The 18,189-nt window shown below is 40.7% G+C and overlaps 1 protein-coding gene across 1 annotated transcript in view; it reads right to left on the bottom strand.

The window, feature by feature from the left end:
• The window catches only part of LOC147673403 (fibrillin-2-like), a 259,147-nt gene that overhangs the window by 112,100 nt on the left and 128,858 nt on the right, over nucleotides 1–18,189 (bottom strand). Inside the window, exons 8-12 of the mRNA XM_086947262.1 lie at nucleotides 13,002–13,127; nucleotides 6,621–6,773; nucleotides 4,569–4,796; nucleotides 2,512–2,655; nucleotides 688–807 (exon numbers count right to left, since the gene is read on the bottom strand). Of these exons, the coding sequence (XP_086803388.1) occupies nucleotides 688–807; nucleotides 2,512–2,655; nucleotides 4,569–4,796; nucleotides 6,621–6,773; nucleotides 13,002–13,127 (771 nt within the window). The remainder of the gene's footprint in view (nucleotides 1–687; nucleotides 808–2,511; nucleotides 2,656–4,568; nucleotides 4,797–6,620; nucleotides 6,774–13,001; nucleotides 13,128–18,189) is intronic.

Here is an 18,189-nt window from a genome sequence, read left to right as displayed (position 1 = left end):
AGTGACATTTTGTGATTCCCAGTGTTATATGATACAGACCTATAGTTCTGTGTGTTGTTTATGGCATTGACTACTGCTGATGTTGTCCACCTATCCCTACTTGTAGGTGCCCTATTCAGTCCACATCTCATTCTATTGCCACACAGAAGTTCTAAGCCTCATATAGAGGCAGTTTGGTGTCACGTACATTTAACTGTATACAATCGCTGCAAAGCCAACATACCCCTGACTCAATTCACCCTATACCTCACTGGGTCAGTCAGGCCTAGGCCAATGAGTTGGGACTCCTATCACTAATCTATCATTTATGGTAACGCCTAAAACTCATCCAATAAACCTTTCATTGCTGCGGTTAACATGCTATGCGTATAAGCGAAACTTGGGAAAATATGTTCACTATCCAAAATAATGGTTTTGCTAATGCTTGTTGGATTTGCTACCAGGCACACTTGACAGTGTTGGTTATACTACGATATCCACCTCAAATCCTCAATGTCCATTTAGAGTTTAGCAATATGGCATTTACCTAAGCCAACCCATGCCTAATTATCTAAACAAAGTACAATTGTAGGCTTTTATAGATCACAACATTCTATGTCCTGCATTTTTTCCTGGTTGTTTTAGAAATATTTGCAAAAGCACTCTTTATTCTGCTAGGCCACATTTTACAGTCATGATGAAACTCACCGATACAGGACTGCCTCGTTGGGTTGCCCTGATAACCATCATGGCATCGGCAGTGGTATGACCCTTGTGTGTTAACACAGTCGCCATTCACACAGGGGCTGCTGGAGCATTCATCCACATCTGTAGTACAGATAAAATAGCATTTTAAACACATAAACTTTGGAGACCTTTATCAAACATTGATTGTTGTCATAACTGAAGACTTATGTGGTACCACTGGAATTATGTGGAAGGGGACAGCCAAATAATGTGGCAGGTTTTACTAAATTATGCAGCACGAAAAAGATAATTATGCGGCGTCATGCATCATATTTTGTGATAGTATTACTTCATTATTACACTTGTTAACACTGTCTGGGAATAGGTTGCACTTCATTTGTATTGGTTTAACACCTAAATATATATAGTATTTAGCAAGAGAAAGGCGAAGAGTCAACTTTTGTAAAGGGCATCCGCTGCACGGCAACACAAGTGGCTGCGTTTTTGGTATCTTTTGAACCGTTTGAGCTAGAAAAAAAATATTTTTGTTAAAATGTGAAGATTATGCAGCAGATTAAATGGAAACTGGGGCAAATTAGTTATTATGTGAAAAACGCTGCGGCTGCACAATCGCATAATTCCAGTGGCCATGTGTATAGGGGATGTCTGCATTCAACAGTTCAGAGTACAAATTCAATCATGTTATTGTAAAGATAACCAATATTCAGGACAACAAAAAAGGCTTCATAGAAAATGTACTTGCCCATTTTCTTTCATATTCACCCTTTTTAAAATGATTATTTAGTTGCTTTGGAAACATTTCTTAGGAAACATTTTAAGTAGGAGTAATTCACTAGTCTACTCAAAACCATACATCTTGGAGCTTTTCTTAAAGAAAGTTGCAGCCGTAGTTTTAATAAAGTGTGAGTCCAAAATGGGGTTGAGGCCCAATAATCACATGTAAGAAAACCTTCTTGAACTATGGTAATTTGAGCCATGGAGATCACAAACATATACAAGAGGAGAGGGCAAAGGGAGGTTCAAGATTAATCCTCTGTAAATAAGAAAACAATTAGAAGTGACTCATAATCTACTTTTACCCTGATCATTGATCTGGGGAAGAGGCAGTGGACATTCACAGTTATTATTATATATGAGTCTTGATTTGGCAGTGTTCATAATCTCTTGTTAGTTGTTAACTATGTCTGAACTTGGGACCACAGATATTGAGCAATCCGTGTATGGGTATGCAGAACGTCAGTGATACGCCTCCCTTCGTATACATTCCGAACAGCAGTTTGAAACTTAACAATATATACAATTTGGTTAAGGTGTTACCACATTCATCAGACATTGACACTAAGGGATTAAAAGTCTACAAATGTTGATATAATGATTAATTGTCTACTCCTTTTTTGTGTGGGAGAACATGATCCTTTTTTTTAATCAACATGAGTGAGAATCTATTTCCAAACAGAAAAAAACATGCATGTATCTTAACTCACAAATATTTTTTTTTACGAATAACCCAATGTAAAAGTCATTGGATAAGGCTTGAACATTAGGTAAGTATTTTGTTCAAATTGCCGATAAGCAATTCGGTGAACAAATGTGTTGGGAAAACAAGTGCACTGAATTATTCATATACAGAACTTCTGCCCTTTATTCTGCAATTATGGAGATTAGCAAGGCAAATAAATGTGCATACAGGTGAAGCAAAAGAGATGCAACAAAAACACATTTTCCTCTATAAATTTCCCCTCCCTTGAGATGTTTTAGAACAAAATCATACATTCCATACCTTAGATGTGCCTGGTGTCTAATTGAAGAAGGTTTCACACTTACCGATGCATTCCAAGCGGTTATCCTGTTTGTATCCCATGTTGCACTCACATCTGTAGCTGGAGGGAGTAGGGATGCAGCGCCCGTTCTGACAAAGATTAGTGAACAACTTGCAGATATCCCCAGTTTGATTGAGTGTAGCGGTACCTGTCGTTAGGGAACAATGGAAAAAAATCACTTTTTTGCTTTAAAAAAAAGGGTTTCTGTTCCTAGTTTTAATAAAACACATCACCTTTTAATCAAAACAATTCAGACCTCAAGCGGCTCTATCAAGAGGCTTCAAAGTTGAAGACGCCTTTACACAGAGGCTTTTGAGTGCTTTGGAAACTGAGAAGGCCATGTTTGTAAATAATGTCAGTATTAGTAAGCAATTTGGGATTATCTGAGTAATCCAAGAGCTAGCTCTGTCAATGCACCCAATTCAAGTGGCGCAGTCGTCAAAGGTGCACAAATACTCCTTGTGTTCCACTACTGGCACATTAATGCAAAGTCCCATGATGGGATCTACCAACTGATTATGCAACATTGGAGGGGGAGAATACCCCTCTTGCATTAAACCTATTTCTTGTTGTGCAGTGGTGTTGCACGGACCAGTTCATTTGTGGGCATGTGAAATGTCGCTGAAATCCGTCATAATTTTGTGGGGAAAATACAAGCCCACTTCCATTATGTGGTAAAAGTGATTTCTGTAGAATACACATATGCCCCAGAGCCAATTTTGTCAGCCACTGTGGCAAAAATGGAATTGCTTCGGCATTCCCATCAGCCCGGAGGTCTAGCAGAGCCATTGGCACATTCTGTGGGACCTCAGTAGCTTTTTACGTAAAATCAAATCAGATCCCAGAGATCATCTAGAAACTACAAGTTATGAAACATGAAGAGGCAGGGCAAACATGGTTTTTTCAGCCTAATCAGAATGTCTTGATTTCTGGCTTGATGCAAGAATTTGGAGGAGACACAATCATGATATGGTGGCTCTTCCTTAATAATTCTCAAGACGAGGAAGCATTAGCTCGGAGGATGAAGTGTGAAGTTTGGACAAGCTATGCTTATGTATACCTGTAGAGACAGCCAAATGGGATATAGATGCATCATGTACTGTATACCTGGCTTGATGACTTGGAGCCATGCGATACTGTGCCCTTCCCTGCCACTCCTCGACTATTTCTGTTCTGCCATGTATGATAGGTCCTACTGAAGTGCCTTAATAAGTGACTATAGTATTCTTGTATATGTATCCTATCAAACATGCACTGCTTGTTTTGTTGTATTTCTTTGTTAAAACCAATAAAATAAAGTTTAAGAAAAGAATTTGTAGGAGAGATTGCTTGACTGAAGAGTGTGGCCCTTAAATACAATGCTATGGTGACAACATCTGTTTGAATTTTTAGTAATATGCATATTTAGTAATATGCATAGTTAAATATAGATCTAACTGTAGCACATTAATCAATATAATAAGAAAGTCATCAAGTGGTATTATTGCAAAATGTGTTCAACATTAGGGTCCAGCACATTTTGCAAAATCCATTCCTTCAAATTATCCATGTATTTGAAGACACATATGACAACTTTTTGGGCTGCTGAGTGAATTTTCTAAGCTGAGAACTCAGCAGATTGCCACAGGTTCACCTGAATTTGACTGCATGTCGACAGAATGTACCTATACTACTGTGACAAAGAAACACAACCTTAATGATTGTGGATTAAAATCAAACTCATCATCTGCTTTATATATACATAGCGGATATAATAAATCTAGGTGACAATCCAAGAAAACCAATAGAAGACTGGGGTTGGCCCATTGCCCCATGCTGTAATGGGCAGATGCAAAATATGAATTACACTTGAATTCACTATTGATGAAGAGGGCTTACTGACAGCCCTCTATGTATGAAAGGTATGTATTTCTGTAAACAATTTGTTTTAAAACCATGAGGATGGGTGTTTAGCTAAAACTGTCTCTAGGACAGAGTTAATGGATGTGATTATCTTTCAAAATATCCATATTCATGCACCAGACCATACTGTGTATGAAGCGTTCCAAACTCAATTCATACCAATGCTGGAGCTTCCAGGTCCCATTCCAGGGAGTCCAGAAATCCCTTGTCCATTCCCATTGGGTCCGAATCCTCCAGGCCCGAAGACTCCAGGTCCAAAACCATTGGGTCCAGTACCTCCAGGTCCAAAACCACCGGGTCCAACACCCCCTGGGCCAAAGCCCGGGTAGGTCCCAGGCAAACCAGGTCCTAGAGGGAGCCCCTCAATGCAAAGCCTGCGGTACTCATCTGGAAATAAAATGATGCACTTCATCACCATCACATATCTTCATTATTGACAACCAACTTCATTCCCAAAGTCATGCATACTTCCTTCCAAAACTCACAGAGTTATCCTCCTGCTCTGAATTTTCTATTGACTCAAGTTTTTTCCCAGCTCTCAGCTTTTTTCTGAATTTATTTACACCTATTTTGCCCTAGGCATGAGTCTCCCAACATAGAGCAGGTCCATTTTGTTGTTTTTGGCAAAATGTACCACATTTTTTGTGAGTAAGCCTATTACAAATAAAACATCGAGCAACATTTCTTGGGCTACTGTTTTTTTTCACTGTTTTGTTTCTTGTAAGTTATCGCTGCAAACATTTACAACACTGTGTACATGCCTATGGTACAGAAGGGCATAGCCTCAATTGTCTACTGCTGTTTCAGTTTCAGAGAGCAATCCCTAATAATGGCACCCGTGAAATTGCATGCTTTCATTTGCAATATATTTGAGGATTGTGCATGTGAAGATCAAAAATTGTTCATGGCTTAAGGTGTTAAGATATTGTGATCATGATTCGAAAGGCACACAAAACATGCCTGGGAGCACTGTACAATATCTACATTATGGGTATAGGGTGAATGGAGCTACTATCAGAAATATTCTGCCCTTTATTACAGTTAGCGCAGAGAAAACTGTCATCTCATCACTCATTCTACCTCGAATTGATTATTGTAATGGTCTATACTCCAATTTGCAGAAACAACTTGTGAACAAATTACAGGTGCTGCAGAATTCACCTGCCAGAGTCCTGCTAAATGTGCCAAGATACCAGTCTGCCACTCCCGCCATAAAAGAATTACACTGCTTGATGATTGGAAACTGCATCAAATCTAAAACTCTCTGTCTCACTTAATAGGCCCTTCATAGCATTTGTCCAGAATTTTTAAGATTCTCAATCTCATGGTATATTCCTAAAAGGAATCTCAGATCCTTTGGTTCATACGCTGTCTCCCCACCTAGGTTCAAGAAAGCTAGATGGGGGGGTGAGGGGGAGTAGATCCCAAGTAGGAGTGTCTAATCTCTGGAATGCTCTAGCCTGGCTTTTAGAAGGCTACTCAAAACCTGGCTTTTTAACTTGTAATCTCTCAGCACGTCTCTGTTACTTTGCCTTCTATTAGCGGCAAGACACCTTCATTACATCATTATATAGTGATACACACAATATATTATCCTAATCGGAAACTGGATAAAGGTGCTTTAATGTTATCCTGGAAGAAGGTGCTAAGATTAAATCTAGGTTCTCATTTAGAACAATGCCATAATTTCAGGGACAGAAACACTTCACTAAGAATCACAATTGCTCACACTATTTTTGCTCAAATCTGTGCAAACATCTGGCACTAACAAGCACAACCATTTATTGCATGTTTATGCTTTTTCTGCACCCAAATCTGACACTGTCTTATACAGAAGCACAAAGTATCAGTTCAATGTGCTTTACTCCAGCCATAGTGTAGTTATCATACAACCATTTGTAGCCTAATTTATTCTGTAGTTTACTTGGGTCTTTCACTCAAGAGCAACCTATGCAGCTGAAACATTTTATGAAGGTATTTTAGTTAACCACTTGTGTTACCTAATGCACTAAACCTTAATATCTCCTGTTAACTACTCCAGTAACACCTTCATTATTGAACTTTGTTGCTGAGCTGTTTTCTTTGGCATATATTTGCACTGATTTATCACCCACGTCTGTGCCCCCAAACAATCCGCTGAATATTAACTAAACTACAGGGGATAACATTTACATTTCATATCTCTAGATTAGACTAAGATTACAAACTTACCAGATCCACGAACTGGACACATTTCAGGAATTTGACCGATAGCCCAACAGCGCCCAGAGTCACAGCAGCAGTGAGTTTTGGTAAACTGGCCAGGAAGCTCTCCGGCACATCGTCCACCAATCAAAGCAGAGAAACAAGTGCCAATGCGTTGATCTGCAGAAATGAATGTATTATATTTTCTTTTATTTAACAATTTCATAAAGTTTGCAAATTCCTGACAGGAGTTTCTTTGCAAAGAACCAATCATAAATATACTACATTCAGAAACCTATAGAAGTAGATCACTTCACGAAAACAATACAAAATGTATTTGACAGGCAAAAAGCTTGCACTTGCAAAAGATATATTTTCAACAGATTTTTCAGTTGAATAAAGAGCAGAAATCATAAACAGTAGTCAGTCCCACACTGACTACTGAGAATTTTAAATATTTTGTGTTTTTAGAGGCCACTTCATTTATAAGCTTAGATAAATGAGGGGCCAATGAGCAGCTCCCATTAAATAAAGCATGCAATAGCACAACATTTTATTTTGCTTATAGAAACATTGCTAAGGACTATAGATAAATTGGCATCTACCCCCCCCCCCACCACACCACCGTTGAGTTGATCATCAACTACTCAGCTCATAGCAAATGTTTTCATTGCTGTGTGAGCCAATCAGCAGAGTACACCTGTACAAAATGTATATATGAAAGTAACATGTCTGGTTCTAATTGGTTTGTCATTGTCAAATTGTTTAACAAATGCAATTTATTTTTTATTTATTTATTTATAAAGTTTTATATAGCGTGAACATGACCCACGAGGGTATCAGAGCGCTTTACAATACACTGTTTTTAAACATTACAATTTAAAACCTTTATTTAAACAAATGGAGTAAGAGGTGTTAGGGATATGATTGGTCTCTCCATTCCTGGGTCAAAAATAAAATGTCTTAGGAAGATCACAAGGAATAAAACTAGGTAAAGGGATAGAATGAAGACATTTCTCTGAAAAATGGACTGCGAGTCCCAGTCAGGGAGAGACCATTTGAGGTTCACAAACGCGGCCTAGAGAGTCAGCCAAGATTCATATTATTTTTGGTGAATGTGTTCTGTTTCTGTAAACGGTTCAAGCGGTTTTCTTCTGGAAAGTAAGATCAAACATATTTTTCCGAGAGTAATGTTCTTAAAATATTTGTGTTGTACTGCACTACAAAGCAAGCAGGGATGTCACAAGTCTCATTTCTATTCTGTCTACCAGAATGTATTTGTTTAATTAAATCTGTGTTTCCTCTGTCTCTTTACATTCTTTGCAATATGTGCACTGCAGAGAAAAATGCAGCACTGTATATAACAAAGGGGAGAGGCCAAAGTTTGACTTTTGAAGTATTGGTACATGCCACAATATTATTAAAGGTTGATAGTCATTTATATCTTTCTTTACTATATCCTTAATTATGCCCCTGCTTGCAGGTGGTGGGCATGTGTGCGCAATTTGGCCAAATGTGGCTTATTTATCATCCTCAAACATTTACTCAGAACAAGCGAAAGGCAGAAAATGGCAGAACGAAGGAGGGAGCAAATCTAGGAAAACAATGACAATGGGAGAAAAAGTAATGATGGGCAAGAACGTGCAAGAGTGAGATAAAGAGAGAGGAAGTGTACGGAAGTGAAAGAAAGAGGCATGAGTTAGAATCAAGACTAGGCGGCAGTGGTATCTGGCAATAATCTCCTTCTGGAGCACCATCAACTGGCTCCGAAGGAAACATTTTGGGCCATGTACCTCTTTATTTACATTATTAGTAGTGACTGCATTTCAGCAAGGTAGACAGAAAAGGATACCCAGCACTGTGACTTCCTTAAAGTCTTGGCAGCGCACATGCCCATCGACTGTAGTAGCTTGTAAGCACAAGTCCGTGGAGTATCTCTCCCCGGAGGCTTACATCTAATTCCTGCCGTATGGCTAGTGCTGAATCATGCCTGAGTCTATGTTGATTTGATGTGCACTACTTGAAGAACAGAGCTGTATCTAGAAGTCTTCACTAACAGCATTGTCTTGGGGAGAGGGGGTGCTACAACGTGGGCCGTGTTCAAAGGGACCGAATAACAAACAGATGCTCGCTCCACTGTGCAAATATGCAATGTTACATTACATTATATCCTATGATATGATATTATAATATTATATTATATCCTATCATATTATATCATTTCGTACCATGTCACATCATATCATATTATATTATATTGTATGATAGCATTTCATATTATGTCATTATATCATACTATATTATATTATATATCATATTATAATATATAATATCATATTATATTATATTATATTATATCCTATCTCCTCATCATACATTGTTATTATTCCATACATTTTGAAACCCCTGTATTTGGTAAACTGTTAATTAGAAATGGTTATTGGTTGCTGTTAAGCCCATCAGCGCATCATTAAGAATCTATTGTTCATGGTAGAATGGATGCTAGTGTAAAGGGATTGTCCATGAAGCAGGTGTAATGTTTTAACCAAAGACACTCAGACACAATCTTTTATAGTATTAGTAACCCACTTTCTCTTTAGATATCTAAGTAAAGTTCCTTTTAATTTTAAAGTCAGCTTGTAACATCCATAAGTGCCCAAGCTCCACTTTATATCAGCATTTTAAAAACTTTTTAACAACATATGTTACACATTAAATCACTGAAAATAAAATATGGAAGTTTGGTAGGTTTGTTATGTCAACAAAATGTGGCAAGGGTCCACTTTTTTAATTTGAGCAAAACAGACATTTTGTGTTTGTTTGACCAATCACCACTTAAAAATTGGCTTTCCAGATATTGTTTCATCAATTATTTTCATGTATTCATGCATTGTTTTGATGTAGCTCTTAAACTGCCTAATGACTTCTGGCCATGAATGGATTTGTTAAAGAAACAAAGTTTTTTTAATTAACAAAACAAAATATAGCTGCTAATCTGCACCATGAAAATTTAAATTCAACAATTTCAGATTGCAATATTGTGTTCCAACAACTATAGACATTTTAATCTCAGATACGCAGAATAACCTACGAGAATGGTTACTTTATATGTGATGCTCTTGTAATTTTAGATCTTTTAATGCCACTATGTTTAGAAACTATTATGTGGTGATCTACTTTGGAACCATTGGTTACAGTTCTACCCCTAGTTTAGTTCTGCATGGGAACAGTTTTTCTCTTTTCTCCACTTGCTTGTGAACTAAATGTGACCTTGTGGATGTCACACTATATATATTCGCTTCCTGCTGGTACTCACAATTGCCTGGACACCTACATCATGTCAGCCAATTTGATTTCCATGCCCAAATGAAGCATTCTTTCATGCTCTGCAGCTTAGCTACACCTGCTAGGGCTCCTACCGCCTGCAACTGCTCTGATACAACAGATTCTGATTCAGAATGTCGGCCTTCTCCCTCTCCATACTGGAAGAGAGGAAATCGACGACAGGATAAGTGTGAAACTACTAGGCTCTCCCTCTTGTTTTTGATCTGGGGATTGAAAATTGGGGACATGCAGGAACTCAGATCATAAGCGCACACACAACAGAATAAAATAACAAGCATTGAAAATGCAATAGGTCTCGCCTTTAATTAAGTTAAAGACATTTGCTTTGCTAATGGTATTGTATAGCAAAGCAAATGGCTTTAACTTAATGAAAGGCGAGATCTATTGCATTTTTAATGTGTGTTACTAGCGGAGTCAAAGACATTTTTTACCCTTAGCAACTGCTCGCGAGAGCCCTATCTGAGGGTCGATATTTATTGGACCTGATCATATCTGGCTCACCAGTTTGGAGTTTACTGAGTGCAATAAATATCACCTAACATTCCCAAAATGTGGGAATTGCAGAAGAATTTTGGTGTATTGCATATACCGGCATTTACTGGGCATTCTTCCCCTTGTATATTTCTGCTAGTTTGACCAGCTGAAACTAATCAGGGAAAATTGTGCCGGTCTGATTTTTAATGTGCTTGGCAAGGTCCCCATGCTGGAAAGACCACATATATCGGAATTCGATATTGTGTAACATGAGTTAATCATAAAATATTAACATATTCCAAATTCAGTAAAAATGAATCCTCTACTATGATTTTCAGGAGGGTGATAATATGTTTTAATAAAACAACTCTTGTCTGGGATTGCAATTTAAATGTCATTGATCATTCCCTCTCTGACATTCACAAAATCATGAATTTCCAGAGAGTCTGTCCACGACAAACAGAATTGTGAAATGTTCACTAGGTATTCCAATATCCCTTCTTCAAATCGTAAACTCCGCCCCCAAGTTTCCTAGGCCTTTACATAGTTTCTAATCCAGGTTTTGCATTGCTTTCTGGGACTTGCAGTTTTGATTTTACAAAGGGCTGTATAGAAAGCTAAAATCCAGATGAGGGGAGCTATTATCGCCTTGTACGTGGGACTCTTGAACGAGTTGTTTTGAGCCACAAATCTTAAAACTTGTATTAATCCCGGGGAAGGAGAAACATCTAACACTCAAGCTCAATTGGGTGCATTTAACAAATGCTACCTATATGGGCAGCAGAGAAGTATTTCTTTTTACACGTATTTAGTTCCTGAATCAAATCTCGCTTCCAATGTGATTTCCATTTTGTTTCGGTTTCAAGCTTCCAAAATATTGGTAAGAAGGAAAACGTAAGAGCCCGAGTCCTCCATGCTGAGAGGGGGAAAATTGATTTTTTGGCTCGAAATGCCAGAGAATATGAACAACTCCCACTTTCTGTGGTGAGTAAAACAAAAACCCCAAGAAGTATCGGTTTGTGGTTTGTTTTTTTGTGGTCGAGCCATAGTCAATCTGATTTTATGCAATGCACGAGGAATAGTCGGCAGTAACTGTAGCAGGCGAGACCAGGAGCGCAAGGACCCCGGATGGAGTTAGAGGCACTAGCGCAGTGGGAGCACTCGCCTGAGCCGGAGGCCTTCGGGAGAAGGGGAGACCGCGAAGAGTGAGGCTCGGAGACAGTGCCTCGCCTCCTGCACAACTATTTCTGGATTCTGCCTGAAGCTGGGCCAGGGTATTGATGCCCATAAGGGATTGGATGGCATTACGGGGTGGAGCCCTGCCGGCAACTCAGCGTCGCCTGCAAGTCCCTGCCTGCGAACCTGGGTGGTGGAGACCCTGGAAGAGCCTGCAGGCTGTGCGCTGGGCAGGGCCTGGCGTGGACCCGACCGCTCTGAGGACCCCATCATATGGTGGAGCGTTACTAGAGGCAGTGAGAGGTACCCTGCAAGAGCACAGCAGCAGGGGCCATGACGACCTTGAGCGTGGTGGCCGAGCTGCACGACGGGCGAGAAGTGGCCGGATGGGGACGGAAAGTCAAAGGCTCAGAATTGGACACCCAGATGCGCCGACCTACAGCCGAGAGGGAGTCGGAACCAGTGGCTGTGCAAGAGTGATTGCTGCTAGGCATGGGCGCACCGTGCTTCTGTCACTTACTTGTCTGGAGGCTTACGGGGGAGGGAAAGCGAAAGCACGCCGCCATGGCCGTGCTTGTGCACATCCCTATGCTAATTAAAGTAAAAAAGATGGCGTCGGGCTGTCCACATGCGCATACATTTTTTATCCCTCCGTAAGCGTACGCAAGAGATCTGTGGTAGTAAAACAAGGCAGTGTGACGATACTTCTGATAAGAAGCTTGGTTGTCATGACAACAGAAAGCTATTGGCACAAGACGGCGTTGGACTGTCCACTGGCCGTACGTACGCGTGTATGTTTAGCTTTGGATGAACGGTGAGAGCAGCCATCTTTGTCCATCCGTATACGTGCATGTAAAGCTTAGGAAGAATCGATCGCAAAAGGCACTCACATGGTGAGAGCAGCGCATGCCCTGCTATCGCCAGGCGAGGCCTACAAAATGTAAAGCAAAGTTATAAACGAGCAATAAATGCAAAATTATAAGTGAATGCAGAGAAATTGAAATGGGTGGAAATTGAATTAAAGGCAACAAATTGATTTTATTTATTTATTTTGAGAGTTTTATATAGCGCGAACAAGATCTTTGCAGATATCAGAGTGCTTTACAACAAGGGGTAGGAGAAACAAGAGAGCAATTAACAAGCTTTTGAGCAAAGGATAGTTGGAGGTAGTAAATGAGTAGCAAAATAGGTATTTTAAATCAATTGATGCTTTACGGCTCCGCAATAAATTGCATGTGTTCCCAGGAACACTCTAGTGTTAAGGAATATTCATAAAGGACCAAGGGAAAATCAACTTCTAATTATACCCCAATACTACAGAATGCACACAGAGAGAAAAGGAACATCTTTATTAAGGGAATCACTAACAAAAGGTAGCGCCCAGGCAGGGAAGGCCCATCTACAACTTCTTACCGATACAGCGTGATCCATCTTGGCTCGTGCTGAAGCCCCGGGGGCAGGTGCACACGTAGCTTCCTGCAGTGTTGGTGCACTCTCCTCCATCACACACATTGGGGATGGTGCTGCATTCATCCACATCTAGGACAACAGAAAACAGGTAACTGTAAATCTCTCTTGTGTATTAAACGAAGTATCAACATTCTAAGATGTAATGGGCGCTCTCTTGGTCAAGGCAACACTTATTCAAAAAAGATCATACAGCCTGAAGTATGAAGTAGGGACATACACCTCTCCCGGTTGGCCACCATGTTTCCCCTTCCAGAATGAAAGCACTAGTGGAAAGTTGGTGTGGTCTTCATCCACACATTCCAACTGTTGTATCGTCATACAGAAGTCACAATTTTACCAATATGGCAGTGATTATCAATATGACTCAAGTATTCCCATGGTGATTGGATGTCACAAACGGTATGTGTATTTTAGCTTCACATCTACCTACCAACACTCACCCTCTGAAGTGATACTTGGGTAGATCTCCTGAATACAATATTGCTTCAGTACGCCATAACACATGAGATATAGTGACCCTGTACCTCTATAGATAAGAGAAGTGTGCAAAATGGCCAAAACGGGACACTGTGGCTCGTAGTCCACTTTCAGAGGACAGTGATTGCAATTCAGATTGAAACACATACAATGTGCCTGATTCCACTTGCTGCATGGAATTTGCAATAGTTCAACTAATATGAATGTAGAGCACAAAGTTGAAGCCGATAGGACAAAGAGGTACACAGAGTTAATTTAGCCATACATACGGCCTGATATAACGGGTCACAAACGAGTCGGAAATAATGCCTGCCATATTACAAGTGCCATTAGATATAATGCACTTGTAATACAGCGGACGGAATATGCATAACATGTTTGATAAAGTAACACTTCTGCAGAATTATAAATCAGGCTAATAGAGCCTGATTCGCATAGGGCCTCTGCACTCATGGCGGGGGGCCCGCACTCATAGTGGGGGGGCCTGAACTCGTGGCAGGTGCCCCGCAATGGGTAATTGCATTACGGAGGTCTCACCATGATGGCGGGGCCTCCGCCATGACTGGAGTACGAGGTCCCGCCATGACTGCAGTACGAGGTTCTGCCACAGCTGTAGCACAAGGTCCCGCCACAACTGTGGGGCCTCCGCCCCGAGTGCGGAGGCGCTTTGTGAATCGTGCCCAATGTCTTTATTCTCACCTGAACTGGTTAGTCTCATGTAAGTCTACAGCAACTACTTTTTAACAGCCTAGGAAAACCTAACATTTTGCCACTCCCAGGCCTAGTTTTAAGTCATCTATTGATGCTTATATGGGAATCCTGCAACCAACAGCAACAGGGGCCCTTAGTGAATGTCTAGTATTTGCCTCATCTGGTATAAGTCATAAACCTAAGGACTAGTGAGCCATCGAAATTTCGAACTATATAATTTCAGAACATAGAGAGCAACTTCTTTATTATATTTCCTTGAAAAACAAAGAAATGGGACTTTCATGTCAAAATTTCTCCGCTGATCGCCCACAGTCCTCTAGCACCAAATGAGGAATAATCACGTACAACTTTGCCCTGACCCAGCCCCCACGAGTACACTTTCCCCCCCCCCACCCCCCTCATGTCCGACCCCCCCCACGTAACCCCAGGTTAAAGATTCCGCACTCCTGTTCTTACCAGTTGCGTGAACACCCACAGTCACACAGCGGTGGTCAGGCACCACTGACTGGACACTCGACAAGGAGCACAGGAAAGGGTGCCACCTACCGAATATGCAACAGGGGCGACACTTGTGTCTGCCACGCACGTCGTACACTGAACCGACGAACGGGGGGATGTCACCGCCCACCGAACCTGTTCCACACCAGCTCCACAGCTACTTACACACGCGAGCTATAGACCCCGCATTTCACTGATGCGCCACCGGCGCATGCCTAACATGGTGATGGGACGTTGGTGCCGTGCGCACAGATGAGATGTGGCACGGCACTGGCAACACAGACACAATGGGACATGCTGATATGATCATCCCTGTTTTATGTTGGAAAGTTATTGGTTGAATTATAGAAAAATGTAAAATGAGACGTCAATTATGGAACAGAACATGTGCGAAATGTGAAACGTATACATAGTCCGCCAGTGAAGAAGCACGCCAAACAAAGAATGAACCGATGCATAATGCCTACCCCTGTAACCCTATGCCCCTACAATTTACGGATTTCTTGCAGCCGGCCCGCGGGGTTGTAGGCTCTGCTATATGGAATGCACTTTTTCTTTTACAATAATAAACGTCTTCAAAAAAAAAAAAAAAAAAAAAAAAAAATGAGGAATAATCACGTAGCTCCCCTCCCCCCAAGCAGAGATGCCAATGCTTGAAAAGGCATCAATGCTGCCAGCCTCACGCACAACTGCCCTCTTTACCCAACTGGAGACAAGTCTCTGGACAAAAGCCAACGGAAGGCTTAAATTAAGGAAATAATGTAAAATAATGTTGAACTGTGCCAAACCACACATAACACACTGCTGGAATTTCCTGATAACAACTTAATCTTGTAATGCAGTTCAACCAGGTCAGGGATCTTGAACATTCCTTTGAACATTCAATAATCTTTGAATATCAGCTAACACGCAATTTGTTCATCGTCACAGTGGCAAATGTAAAAGCAAACTTTAATATTTAAGAGGAGTGCACAATTCGGTCCAGTCCAGGCGGATCTATGCCAGACTCTGGCTTAGACCTCATTACATCCACATAAAAGACGATTACATACAAATAATGTAAAAGGAACTTATTTACTTAGTGGGTGGCCTTCGGATTTCTGTGTCAGTGCCTCCTGGTCCTATGTTAGACATCCCATGTTATAAAGTGTTGAAGAAGCTTGCAGGACATCTGGCAGTCACAGTTTTGAAATTTTGCATGGCTTAGAGACATTGGCAATAAAGCAATGTGTCAAGAGTCACACAATTGGGTTAAGTAGAGAATCTCTTATTAGAATACAACGCATACCCTTAAAACGCATATTACTTTAGGGTAACTGTAGGGTAAGTGTTGGATAGTGTAGGGGTAAACATTACTATTCCCACTCCAGTGAGTGCAACAGTAGGGTAAGTGTTGGATAGTGTAGGGGTAAACATTACTATTCCCACTCCAGTGAGTGCAACAGTAGGGTAAGTGTTCGATATTGTAGGGGTAAACATTACTATTCCCACTCCAGTGAGTGCAACAGTAGGGTAAGTGTTTGATAGTGTAGGGATAAACATTACTATTCCAACTCCAGTGAATGCAACAGTAGGGAAAATGTTGGATAGCGTAGGGGTAAAAATTACTATTCCCATCTACATTAAAACCCATACCCACCCTAAAACAAAAAAAACACCATTACTTACCTTATAATGCATTGTAATGGTATGCATTGTAATGGCATGCATTGTAGTGACATGAGTTGTAATGAATGCGTTGTAATGGCATGCAATGTAAAGACAGCTGCGTTTTGTGGAGAAGTGTGGCTCACTGGTTAGAGGAGGCAGACCTGGAAGCAGAGGTCAGCCCGGGACCAGGGTTCAATTCCCGGCTTGGCGGGGTCTTGAGTCCTAAAATGTCCATGGACTCGACAATTCTCGCTCCGGTGCCTACTCGATTCACGGGTTCACACTCTGCGACTCTGGGCAATAGCTTGCTTAATCTCCACAACGGCCCCTTGCGGCGGGATGCCTGGCTTTCACCTTGTGGATACCCTGCCGGGGTTATCTCACAGGGGAATACCAGGACGGGTTCCCTAAGGAAGCGCTTATAAACCGCTCGGTGATTTGCGCTATATAAATTCCTGTACATTTACATTTACATTTTAACAGCTGTGTTGTAAAAGCAGTGCGATGTAATGACTACGTTGTAATGTATGTTTCCCCCACAAAATAGGGCCCAATTTAATCAGGAATTTTACAAAATATAGAAATACCACATATAAGCAGGCAGAGTAATATGGCTTCCATAAGCCTGGAAATCAGTCTTAAGACTCTCTTAAGCCATGAAAACCCCTCGGTAAGTTAAGAACATTCTTCCAGACTCAAATTACTTTCAGGAGTTACTGAGGTTTGAAACCCCTCTTGACAAATCTTTCCCTCGGTCACTAGACCGCATTTCCTCTTAGTGCTGGCTTTATGTGTTGGTGTTTATCCTTTGTAGTTTCCTCTCATTACCAGCAAGGCTTCTGACCATGAGGGCTATGTGCCAGATGTGCCCAACACAAAGGTCAGTATTCTAGGGTGAACAGGCAGTGGCCAGACTCCTCTGCAGTGACTCACACTGTTCCAACCAGCCAAAAACTCCCAGACCACATGCCTGAAGCAGCCAAACCTCAGACCTTATAAAAATTACCACTTCCTTCACATCCACCTTATCATTCCCAGTCATTTCCTTCTAAATACACAGTATGTTTGTGCAACAACTCCCTGCAGCACCTACGCATGTGTCTGACCAGTGGGCACTGGAATCCACATCTAACTGGTGCAGCCTCTCTTTTTCCTCTCTATTCCGCTCCCACTCCTCTCTCTGCCTGTCTTTTTCTTTCTTACTCTCTTGCTTGCTTTCTTTCTTTTACTACCACTATCTCATTTTCTCTCAATCATGCTCTTTCTCTCACTCTCATATTTCCCTCTCTTTCGAACTCTGTCTCTCATTAAATCTTCTCCTTGTGTTTCTTTTCTCTTTCTATTTCTCACTTGTTTATTATCTCTAAATCTTTCTCTCTTGCTTTTTCTTCTATTTAAATTACTCTATGTCAACCTTTCTCTTGATTACTCTGTCCCTTCTTCTTTAGCTTTCTCATCATTCTCTCATATTTCCACCTCTCTTCCTTTCTTGTTCTGTCTTTCTCCTCATAGATCTCTCTCCTTCTGTCTTTGATCCAATTTAATTTATGTATATTTATGTCTAATTTGTGTTTTCTTTTTTTGCTCTATCTTTTCATTCTATCTTTTGTTTCTCGTGCTTGCTCTCTAAATACATAACTTATTTTCTCCCTCTGTATCTGTTTTTCTCTCCATCTATCATACTCTTTTTTCTTATCACCCTGGAATTCTCATTCTTTCTCCAACACTTTTTCTTTATCACTTTTTTCTCTTGCTTTCTTTCTCTGTCTCGCTCATCTAGCAGAGATTTGCTAGA

Source organism: Lissotriton vulgaris, chromosome 12, assembly GCF_964263255.1.
Source record: "Lissotriton vulgaris chromosome 12, aLisVul1.2, whole genome shotgun sequence".
NCBI classification, from domain to species: Eukaryota; Metazoa; Chordata; class Amphibia; order Caudata; family Salamandridae; genus Lissotriton; species Lissotriton vulgaris.
The sequence above is the reverse complement of the archived record's forward strand: the minus strand, read 5'-3'. Positions and strand labels throughout refer to the sequence as shown.